The sequence below is a fragment of the Brachyhypopomus gauderio genome, chromosome 18 (assembly GCF_052324685.1).
Source record: "Brachyhypopomus gauderio isolate BG-103 chromosome 18, BGAUD_0.2, whole genome shotgun sequence".
Classification (NCBI taxonomy): domain Eukaryota; kingdom Metazoa; phylum Chordata; class Actinopteri; order Gymnotiformes; family Hypopomidae; genus Brachyhypopomus; species Brachyhypopomus gauderio.
The window spans coordinates 6,451,872-6,462,916 of record NC_135228.1 but is presented as its reverse complement, the minus strand read 5'-3'; the positions used below and the strand labels follow the sequence as shown (position 1 = coordinate 6,462,916).

General features: G+C 43.0%; 2 protein-coding genes across 3 annotated transcripts; both read left to right on the top strand.

The window, feature by feature from the left end:
• The first annotated feature begins 936 nt into the window (after positions 1 to 936).
• LOC143481554 (uncharacterized) lies at positions 937 to 4,458 on the top strand. Of its 2 annotated transcripts, none has more exons than XR_013122036.1 (5): positions 937 to 1,282; positions 2,378 to 2,532; positions 2,635 to 2,688; positions 2,773 to 2,832; positions 3,121 to 4,458. XR_013122036.1 is itself a non-coding variant. In XM_076979585.1 (5 exons), the coding sequence occupies exons 1-5, from the start codon at positions 1,956 to 1,958 to the stop codon at positions 4,184 to 4,186; spliced, it is 1,482 nt and encodes a 493-aa protein (XP_076835700.1). In that variant the 5' UTR covers positions 1,316 to 1,955; the 3' UTR covers positions 4,187 to 4,457. The 2 variants fall into 2 exon arrangements, 1 of the variants encoding a protein (XP_076835700.1); XM_076979585.1 differs by lacking the exon at positions 937 to 1,282 and adding an exon at positions 1,316 to 2,102 and having other exon boundaries at positions 3,121 to 4,457.
• A 688-nt stretch (positions 4,459 to 5,146) lies between these two features.
• Positions 5,147 to 10,023, top strand: atp5fa1 (ATP synthase F1 subunit alpha). Its single transcript, XM_076979584.1, has 11 exons — positions 5,147 to 5,303; positions 6,129 to 6,204; positions 6,294 to 6,463; positions 6,620 to 6,793; positions 7,017 to 7,183; positions 7,550 to 7,850; positions 8,274 to 8,498; positions 8,658 to 8,765; positions 8,939 to 9,083; positions 9,479 to 9,629; positions 9,804 to 10,023. The coding sequence occupies exons 1-11, from the start codon at positions 5,151 to 5,153 to the stop codon at positions 9,880 to 9,882; spliced, it is 1,749 nt and encodes a 582-aa protein (XP_076835699.1). The 5' UTR covers positions 5,147 to 5,150; the 3' UTR covers positions 9,883 to 10,023.
• Positions 10,024 to 11,045: the final 1,022 nt, after the last annotated feature.

Genomic DNA, 11,045 nt, shown 5'->3' with positions numbered 1-11,045 from the left:
CCTTGTTTTTTTATTCAACTGTAGTCAATAGTGCTGGCCTGATTTTCTGTTTTGACGTAGAAAAAGAAGCTGCTTCTTTTAATCCCAAATCCATACCTGTCAAGTCTCCCGTTTTTGGCCGTAATTTACCCCTCTTTCCTGCCGTCCTCCCGTATTAATATTTTCCCGTAAATTTCCCGTATTGTAATATTATATATTTTAAAAGCATTCAAGTGCCTCTACAAACTGAATTGCGTCGCTAGTCTCGCGAGAATGGCAACCTGCAGTAGCGTGGTAGAGTAGTAGTAGTAGTAGAGTGTCAATTCTCGCGAGATTAGCGCTGACCGCGGGAACAACAAAACCGAAAAACAAGGGAGAATGTAACAAGGCAGAAGGCGTTTCTACCAAAAAAGTGAAGACTGCGTGTAAAATATAAGGGGTCCTGGACTTTATAAAAAAATACTTTATTTATCCTAAAAAGGAAAAGAAAGAAAGAATACACTATTAAATAGTAATAATAATGGGTTGGGCTGGTGGGAATGCTCGCAGCAACCAGCGGAAAATTTCCCTTATTTATAAATCAAAAACTTGAGAGGTATGCAAATCCGAACTCAAAAGCTTTTCCTTTGGAAATAAAAAGTTTAAATTGGGTTGGTTTATTAAGAGTTTCAAAGGTTAATGGAGAGGGTTTGCACACTATTTTAGTCAAACAGCGAACATATTTCAATAAATATATTGCTGTCTAAATCAGTGATATCGAAACCTAAAATAATAATTTTTATTTGTATAGCACCTTTCATACATTCATGCAACTCAAAGTGCTTTACAGTATAAATAAAAAGAAACATAAAAAGGAGAAAAAGCAATACAACCTTGTAGAAAGAGTGGTATTACCGCCCCCTGCTGGTCACATAAGTGAAAAACATTGCATCAGTTGAAAAAACAACATTAACGAGATTAGGATAATACAGCTAGCCTCCAATTTAAACTAAATACAACAAAGGGTAGCTGGTCCGAGTAAGAAGCCTAAAACCTACTACTTCATAGAGAATGGGAGAAGGATTTGATTTTCACTGTCATATTCACTATATTTCACTATTTCATAAGTGCGTTTGCCTCATCTGTCAGTGTGCCGTTGCTATTGCAAAGAAGGGAAACGTGGAGCGGCATTTTCGGACTGTTCATAAAAACCTTTCCTCCGAAATGTGAGCTGAGAAAGGTGAAATAACTAAAATCCCAATTGTCCGGACAGCAGTCATTTTACTCACATTTGACCACAAAAGCGAAGGCAGCATCATTTCAGGTGAGTCACTTAATTGTTAAACACAAGACGGAGAGATGATAAAAGAGGCATTTGTTGAAGCCGCTGATTGCTTGAATTTAGTTATTGTTGAGGCAGACTGAATATTTTGAGCTAGAAACTGAGTTAAAAAACAGAATGTGTTTAAAATAATCGCTTCTTGGGGGTTCTAGATCTGGTTTTTAACATTACAAATAAGGTTTGCCTCTTCCAATGGTTTTTAGTCTGTTTTTGACGTGTGAATCTGATGTATATCCTGATCAAACAAAAATAATTTAGAACGTTCCAGATTTTAAACTTAAATTTAAATGTAACCATCTACTACAAGCCACGAAGCAACAGGGTTCATAGCGCTTTTATTTTGAAAAACGATACGCAAAATGAAGCAATGACGTGGCCGATGTTACGCGAGGCCGTGTTTGTTGCTGATCACGTGATTTTGCTCAATATGACGCAAGCTCCGAAGCGGGGCTTCATCGGACACGCCCCCTTTTTACTCGGTACACGCCCCGAAGCCTCGCTTCAGATGTCCCGTCACTATCGTTGGGGTATTCGCTTATTTCATGCTGGTCGCCATTTTGAAATATTCCTGCACGAAAACGAGGCTGTGGGGGGGAAGAATCCCGGAAGTGTCGCGCGGAGCTGCAGCAGCGGTGCAAGCTAGTTCAGTGCTGCCATGGCGTATTGTTGTGTGCCAGGCTGTAAGTCATATCAGAGACGAGAATGTGATAAAAACTTATCTTTCCATCGATTTCCATGCAACCCTGACACACGTCGCCAGTGGCTTGTCGAGATAAAAAGAGATGTTGGACGTTATTTTCAGGTAATGTATCACAAACTAACGTTTGCTAAACTAGCTTAGATAGCTAACGCTAGCTAGCTAGCAAAAGCAAAATAAAAAACATTAAATAGTGTCTAATTTAGCAGGAGCTTACCCTGATAATAATCTCCAGAAATAAGGTTAATAATTAGTTTGTACGTAGGACAGTAATCTAACCTTGAATGGATAACTTGGCTTGGATAACTTTCCAACCATAACAAATTGGAGGATCGATATATGCTTGTTGTTTGTTCATGTTACCACGTTTCTCATTTCAGATCACAGATAACACAAGAGTGTGTGCCAAACACTTTTCAAAGGACTGCATAGTAAGAACGCTTGCTGGATTAAAAAAACTGAAGGTCGGCAGTGTGCCTACCTTGTTTACATGGTGTCAGCCAAATACCACAAGGACAATAGAACGCATCCAGAGGTAAAGGTCACCCGAAATTAGTTAAATCATGTGTGTTCCAGCTTGAAGAATATAAAAAATATAAATGACTGGCCTTAATTCCCAATTCTAATGTGTGTGCAGGGACCCTGTTTGTATCAATAGGACAAGAACGTCATCATCAGAAGGGGAATCAATGTAAGTACATGCAGTTTTAAGACTTATACAGATGGGAGCTACTGTGATCACTTTATTCATAAGTAATTTTGTCAATATTTTTAGTTCGTCTTGTGACTTGGAAGAGGAAGAATTGCACATTACAAATCTGCATGAGAAAGAAATGTGAGTAATCAGATACGTAAATGATGAATTAATTTGTCAATGAATGTATTACTCATTACAATATTTGATTTCAAAAGTTATGGAAATATTTGAAAAATTTTATCTTTATTATGTAAACAAAATAATGGTCTAAGCCCTTGGTGCAGTGCATGAAGTAAGGTCTTGTAATCCATAACATTATTATCAAAGCACTTTAAGTCAAAGGTAGTTTGTGTAAATTTAAAAACAGATCACCTTACTAATAATGCTTTTTTATTCCCATTTTCTTTTGTCTCTCCTCCAACACAGTTCTAAGCAGGTCATAGATGCACTGGGTGATCATGACTATCTAGGGGAATCTCTGTCTATAGAAGAACAGCTTGATGCAGCAAAGAGGGAGATTACCCATCTGGAGGAAGAAAATCGAAACCTCAAGAGAGAATGGTTTTATCTACAACGCTTCCAGTGTGAGCCTAAACTGATCATGTTTTACACTGGATTTGAAGATTATGACACACTAAAAGCTGTTTTCCTAGCTCTACAACCCACAGCTGAGTCTGTGGTTAGATGGAGTCAAATGCAAAGGCTGAATTCTACAGGAAAAGACAGTGTGAAACCCAGCTTCACTGCTCAACACCTATGCCTGTTTGACCAGTTCTTTCTGTTCCTTTGTCGTGCACGGCAGGGATTTTTTGCTGTGGATTTAGCTGTACGGTTTAATGTATCGCAAGCAACAGTCAGCAGGGTTTGTGTAACATGGTGCAATTACCTGTACTTTATGCTTGGTACGTTACCAATATGGCCAAGTAGAGAGTCTGTAGATGAACTGATGCCAACCTCAGTTAAACAGACACTCCCCAAAGCACGAGTGATACTAGACTGTACAGAGATCTGCATCCAAACTGCAAGCTCAAAGGTTCTCAACACTGTCACATACTCCCATTATAAAGGTACCACCACACTAAAGTCACTGATTGGTATTACTCCTTTTGGGTCTATTAGTCTAGTCAGCAAGCTGTACACAGGCTCCATCTCAGATGAAGAAATTACCAAAGAGTCTGGCATTCTGAGCCTACTTGAACCAGGAGATGAAGTAATTGCAGATAAAGGGTTTCTTATCAAAGACCTCCTCAGTAACATTAGTGTGAAACTTGTAAGTCCTACATTCTTGGGGCCATGTGGGCAGTTTAGTAAAGAAGAAATTGCATACACGCAGGAAATTGCTCGCTTGAGGATCCATGTTGAGCGGGCAGTCAGACGCATTAAAGAATACCGTATATTTGACGGAGTTCTGCCCCTTTCCCTGTGTGGTTCAGTTAACCAGCTATGGACTGTTTGTGCTCTGCTTACCAATTTTCAGGGACCTCTTTTTTAATTATGAGGTAACGTATTCAAAGTGGATTATCAAATGTTAACATGCATAGTACAAACATGAACCATATTTTACAAATTCAGTATTATTTTTATTAGCCATATTGGTCTTTGAATTGCTGGGAAATTATTCTTCCACTGAGTAACAAACATTTATTCAGCTCAACTTTTATTGATGTGCTTTTTTTTGTTAATAATGAAATTAACGTAACAACACATTTTTGCTCATTGTGAACCAATAAAAACAATGTACTAATTTTCTAAAAATCATTCTCTGTTCATCTTTTATGGTTTTGACATTTCAATGGTCATGACAATCTCTCTTTTTAAAATCAATTCTTAAAACTCTCATATTACAGAAATGTTTACCTATTAACAGTAGTTTTCTTAAGGAACAATGCCAAATTTGTGTGCTTCCTTTATATATAGTGTCCTTATCTGCACAGGCCAGGCAGAAAATATTCAAAGAAGAACATATCCAGTTTAGTTTTCATAGACTCCCATTTCTTGGCATCAAAGTGGATCCGCTCCAGCTGATTGTCTTTGGTACAGTGATCAAAAAGATCACACCACTTCATTCCAGTGATGCCCAGCTGTCCCATTACCTGGTAATAGTCATGGTTGCATTTAAGAGCAAAAGTGCCATCTGGGCCTGCAGCCTATTTATTGGTGTGCTGTTTTCATTCAGGTACCCATACAGACCTTTATATTTTTATTTATAACAAGGACAGAGCCACCTAGCTGGTGGTGGTCTATGTGAAATACCAAAGTGAAATGCAAAAGGTTTTTTAAAGGTATTAGCCTTTGATAGTGGATGTAACCGCTTACTGTGTGATATTAATACATATGTTATTAGTTTGACAAATATACAGATTTTCGTGCGTTCATAAAAGTTCAAATGTCCTAACTTTTAATTTCTAGCGCAGGGGGGAACATAAACCACTTCCGAGTCACGATGACCTTTCTATATGAACCGCTGCCGTGTCCTCCATTTCCTTCACTCCGCTCCTCGCACTACAGCCGGTCGGTGGAGGAGGACAAGCGTCACATTTCCGTTCAACATGCTCTCTGTTCGCGTCGCGGCGGCCTTGGTCCGCACCCTGCCTCGGCGGGCCGGTTTTGTAAGTCTTCTGTTGCATTTATGTATCGTTTTTGTGCGGAAAGGGTCACCCAAATGTGGTTTAATCGTTGATAAATCGCGAACGCCCGCTCGTAGATGGCGAGTGCGGGAGTGTGTGCCGCCATCTTGCGCTTGAACGGCCTCCTCCGCCGTTCTTCGCCGCTGGGTTGATGTAACACCGGCCGTGGTTCAGTGTTCGCTGTAAATGCACGAACTCCTGCATCGCCACATGTAGTTATTGTCCGCAGTGTCGCGACTTTGGCTGCGAGTTCGGGCGCATTATGTCTAATCAATGACATTTCCTGCTGAAGGTCAGGATTTGGCCACAAATGGTGCCAAGCTGTTGGTGTGAAATAAGATAAGCTAGCTAGTAAGCTAACAGCATAGACGACCAGTTGGCCAGCTTACCTTTATTTTGTGGTTTGCAGCATTGCAAGAGCCATTATGTTGTAATTCCAGACGTTAAGATGCAGCTTGTTGCAGATCTCTGATTTGAGTGGATGTTTGGTTGGGTTTTTAGTTCACCTCCTTACGTGTAGGTTAGCTAGATGCTACCCGCTCCTGTGCTTAGCGCAGCAAGGTACTTTGATTGCCGTGCATTATTTTAAATAAATATCACTATATACAACGTACATGAGCAGCTTTTAAACTCAATAACGTGCCCTGGGTATAAATCGGTTCTGTGTAATTGCCACGACGTCGTTGCTGGTCACGGCACTTGAAGGTCAACAGCCTGCAGAGACCGATGCCTCTCGCCAGTGAATCAGCAGTAATGTTGTCATTGAGTGTGTCTGTTCATTTGTTCATGACCGTTTTTAATTAATAGGTTTCCAAGAATGTAGCTGCTGCTTGCGTTGGGGCAAAGAACCTTCACACCGCGAGACCATGGATGCAGAAGACAGGTACGGCGAGCTTGTGCTTTTGTGAGAGATACTTACTATGTGGCCAATTTGACATTTTATAACCTTGTGAATCTGCTCGTGTTATGTAGGTACAGCCGAGGTGTCCAGCATTCTGGAGGAGAAGATCTTGGGGGCGGAAACTGGCGCAGATCTCGAGGAGACCGGGCGCGTGCTGTCAATCGGTGACGGTATTGCCCGTGTGTACGGGCTGAGGAACGTGCAGGCTGAAGAGATGGTGGAGTTCTCTTCTGGCCTGAAGGTGAGTGTGTTTTGCTCACTCTTGAATGCTAGGCTTCAAGGATTCTTGTGCTGAGGTTGGAGATTATAAATTTGGTTCTTTTTGAGTCAGATTGAAGAGATGTTAAATGGCTGGATGTAACTTTATTCGTTATTCTTTTCCGCATCCTTTCTCTAGGGTATGTCTCTGAATTTGGAACCCGATAACGTTGGTGTTGTGGTGTTTGGTAATGACAAGCTGATTAAGGAGGGTGATATCGTGAAGAGAACTGGAGCTATTGTGGATGTTCCCGTCGGAGTGGAGCTTCTCGGCCGTGTTGTTGATGCTCTGGGAAATGCCATTGATGGCAAGGTGATTTTGACCTTTGAACTGAACCCTGATTTCATGGATTAATGAGTTCCTCCAATTAATCATTGCTCTTCTAATGGCAGTATAGTTCAACAGCCTTCTATGTTTTGTCTTGATTTGAAAAGTCTAAATATTTCAATAAATGAAATGGCGAGTCTTTTGAATTGGCACCATTAGACGCTCTGGCCTGTGTCTTAACTGGGATCACCTCCACCCCTTCCTCCAGGGTCCTCTGGGTAATAAGCAGCGTAGGCGTGTTGGACTGAAGGCTCCCGGCATCATCCCACGTATCTCCGTGAGGGAGCCCATGCAGACCGGCATCAAGGCCGTGGACAGTCTGGTGCCCATCGGGCGTGGCCAGAGAGAGCTGATCATCGGGGACAGGCAGACTGGGTATGGGGCTGCTGAGATGGGTTCTGGGTCAGAAAGGGTAGGATCCCTGGCCAGATGGTCCCTAGCAAGTCAGAATATGGTGCTTGCTGATGAACTCATAATACTTGGCCTTTGTTCCTTGGTGTCTGTTTCCAACACTTTCCACTGTGTTTACTCTGGCTCCTGTGTATAATGACACATGTCACTTAGCCTAATTTCTAAGTGATTAAGAAATTTGAGTTTAGGTTGAGTCTCAGTCTAGGCTTTTGCTTTAACTTTGACAAATCCATTTACATCTCAAATGCATAGTGCTCTCGTGGTGTGTTTTTGTAAACAGTCACATGGCTGTTACTCTGGCCAGAATTTGACGTTGTGCTCGATTTCTAGCAAAACCGCCATTGCCATTGACACCATCATAAACCAGAAGCGGTTCAACGACGGCACCGATGAGAAGAAGAAGCTGTACTGCATCTATGTGGCTATCGGGCAGAAGCGCTCCACCGTGGCCCAGCTGGTCAAGAGGCTGACCGATGCCGACGCCATGAAGTACACCATCGTGGTGTCCGCCACGGCGTCGGACGCCGCTCCCCTGCAGTACCTGGCGCCGTACTCCGGCTGTTCCATGGGCGAGTACTTCAGAGACAACGGCAAGCATGCCCTCATCATCTACGACGATCTGTCCAAGCAGGTGAGGCACTGGTGGTCTGTGTGGAAGGGAGCATATTGGTGCCATTTATCAGTCGAAGATTTCATGCGTTGTTTATAGTAAACAGTTATTGAGAACTGTTTTGGGTTGTGGTAGACTAGTATTATATTATATTACAGGGTCAATATTACAGGGTCTTTGGTGGTACATTGGTGACGAGGTCAAGAATGTGACTTCTGTATATAATGTAAATGTTGACAAGTTATTGTGTGCTTGGGAGGGGTGGATTTAAAGGAGAGTGATTGGGCTCTTGACCCTTAAGCTGCTCTTTTGTCTGAAATGGACTTTTCCCTTGAGGTTCCCTGCACAGAAAGTGGGTTGACACTTTATGCCCTCTGTAGAACACATTTCCCGTAGTTCTGCCCTAGAGCTGCGTCCCCGTCTTACGCTGTCCCCTTCCTGCAGGCTGTGGCCTACCGTCAGATGTCCCTGCTGCTGCGTCGTCCCCCCGGCCGCGAGGCCTACCCCGGAGACGTCTTCTACCTGCACTCCCGTCTGCTGGAGAGGGCAGCCAAGATGAACGACAACTTTGGAGGTGGTTCCCTCACTGCCCTGCCAGTCATCGAGACCCAGGCCGGTGATGTGTCTGCTTACATTCCCACCAATGTCATTTCCATCACTGATGGACAGGTGAGTGTGGGGTGAGAGGAGTTTTGCTGGGTCTTGTGTAATTCAGTGTGGTGTAATACTTAAATACCCATATTAATTATTCCATATATAGCTTGATGCTATCACGTGTAATATGAAAGTTAAAATAGTACCTAAACTCATTTGCTCTCCTGTGCACAGATCTTCTTGGAGACAGAGTTGTTCTACAAGGGTATCCGCCCCGCCATCAACGTGGGTCTGTCTGTGTCCCGTGTAGGCTCTGCTGCCCAGACCAGGGCCATGAAGCAGGTGAGCTCCTGTTGCTGCCCGTGTGGTTCCTGATGTGCCTTCCTGCAGGCTGTTCTGTCCTGTATCAGTCCCCAGCTGCAGAAAATGTTTCTTTTGCATTGGCCGTCAGGTGCTCGATGAGGTTTGGTCCAAGAAGATCTAGTAATGGTGGGATATCTAACTGTGTCCCCTAGGTGGCTGGTACAATGAAACTGGAGCTGGCCCAGTACCGTGAGGTCGCCGCCTTCGCCCAGTTCGGCTCAGACTTGGATGCCGCCACCCAGCAGCTGCTCAACAGGGGCGTGCGTCTCACGGAGCTGCTGAAGCAGGGCCAATATAGTGAGTATCGCCACAGAGCGTAACGTCACGTTACGTCATTCTCGGATATCCGAAAATGTAGACGAGCTCAGCCGTCGGTCTAAAATTTGGCTGTGCAGGGTATACAGATGGCCATGTTGTGACTACAGTGCTACACATTGAACCTTGCAGTATGTTTTTTAAATCGCACTGAACCATCAATACATAGTGATTTAACTTTGATCTGCACTGTTTTGAAAAGTTGTTGGACGTGTGAATGTCGTGACTCATTTTAAACAACAAAGGAAGTCGTCTGGAATGATTGTCCAGCTCTGTATCGAGACCTTTAGATGGTGCAGCCTCTGATCTTGACCCCATCACAGCCTTGAGGTTCCACACCCTTTTCAGAGTAGTCAAACTCGTTTTCTTTTGTTCAGCTCCCATGGCCATTGAGGAGCAGGTCACTGTTATCTATGCTGGTGTGAGGGGTCACCTGGATAAGATGGAGCCCAGCAAGATCACCAGATTTGAGAAGGCCTTCCTCCAGCACGTCCGTAGCCAGCACCAAGAACTGCTCGCCACCATTAGGTAACTTCTGAAATTCACGTTTGTCCAGAGCGGCTCATGGACCATTTGGACTCCTTTCGTTGCTGTATGAACTGGGCAGAACACGTATTCTGCATTTCGTCAGCATGTTTGGATTAGTGTACACGCAGGTCTTCAGAATGTTCTGATTCTTCTGACCACTTTGTTCTGTTTTAGGGCCGATGGGAAGATCTCGGAGGCTGCAGACGCCAAGCTGAAGGAGGTTGTGCTCAACTTCTTGTCTAGCTTTGAGTAATGTTCCCCCCCCATGTGTCGCTCATGTTTTGTCTGCATATAGTGCTCCAGGTTTAGGTTTATACAAAAGTCAAGGTTCAAGTGGCACTTCAATCCTCAATGTACATAAATCTCCTAACAGAGAATAAAGTGTTCTACTCTATTTCCTCTCTGAGTGTTTCGATGCAACTTGGACCAGGTACGATCAGTTGTTCTGATTCTTGATACGGAGGGACTGTTGCCGTGTGATCACCAACCACAATCAACATCATATTCAGTCTAATGCAGCCATAAGGGATCTGTTAACGGTAAATGGTTATGCCACATCTTGATCATAACCAGCATTGAGAGTATTGTATCTGAACATTGCCCCAATATCCAAGTGCAGCAGTCTGACGTGTCTCCTGAACCATCCCTAGTTCTAATCTGAATCCCATCTGAAGGTCAACAGATGGGCTTCTGTAGAGGAGTGTTTCCGTTTACAAGGGAGAAAGCGGTGAGGGACTCCTTGAACATTTGTAGATAATACAGTAGTGTCCAAAATTACTAACCAAATTAATCACTGTTTTTGGTATAAATTACATTACCACATGACAATTTACCAGTTGGTGCAGTAGATTCTTGGAAAGCCAACAGACTCCGCATTCATTATGTACATGTTATTGAGTGTATTTTTGAATAATTAATTGAAAGGAGTGTTCAAAATAATAGCAGCATGGAGTTCAATTAGTGAGGACAATCATTCTGTGAGGAAACGGGGTGAGAAACAGGACGCCCTTATTTAAGGGTGAAGCCAGCACATGCTGTACATGCATTTCTCCTTGAAAGCTGAAGTTGATTGGAGAGGGTAAAACTTATAAAGAAGTACAGACAATAATAGGCTTTTCAGACAAAATGATCTCCAATGCTTTAAAATGGAGAGCAAAACCAGAGAGATGTGGAAGAAAATGCAACACTACCATTCGAATGATCGAAGAATAGCCAGAATGGCAAAGACTCAACCAATGATCAGCTCCAGGATGATCAAAGACTCAAGTTACCTGGGAGTACTGTGAGTTAGAAGATGGCTGTGTGAAGCTAATCTATTAGCAAGAAGTCCCAGCAAAGTCCCACTGTTAAAAGACACATAATGAAGTGAATAAAATTTGCCAAAGAACACATCAACTGGTCTAAGGAGAAATGGAG

Bases quoted from the DNA above. Each gene is read 5' to 3' on its own strand.
- LOC143481554 (XM_076979585.1), top strand. From the start codon at position 1,956: ATGGCGTATTGTTGTGTGCCAGGCTGTAAGTCATATCAGAGACGAGAA. The intron at 2,689-2,772 runs GTAAGTACATGC...CAATATTTTTAG, and splicing joins TCATCAGAAGGGGAATCAAT to TTCGTCTTGTGACTTGGAAG. The intron at 2,833-3,120 runs GTGAGTAATCAG...CCTCCAACACAG, and splicing joins AATCTGCATGAGAAAGAAAT to TTCTAAGCAGGTCATAGATG.
- atp5fa1 (XM_076979584.1), top strand. From the start codon at position 5,151: ATGAACCGCTGCCGTGTCCTCCATTTCCTTCACTCCGCTCCTCGCACT. The intron at 7,184-7,549 runs GTATGGGGCTGC...CTCGATTTCTAG, and splicing joins ATCGGGGACAGGCAGACTGG to CAAAACCGCCATTGCCATTG. The intron at 9,630-9,803 runs GTAACTTCTGAA...GTTCTGTTTTAG, and splicing joins GAACTGCTCGCCACCATTAG to GGCCGATGGGAAGATCTCGG.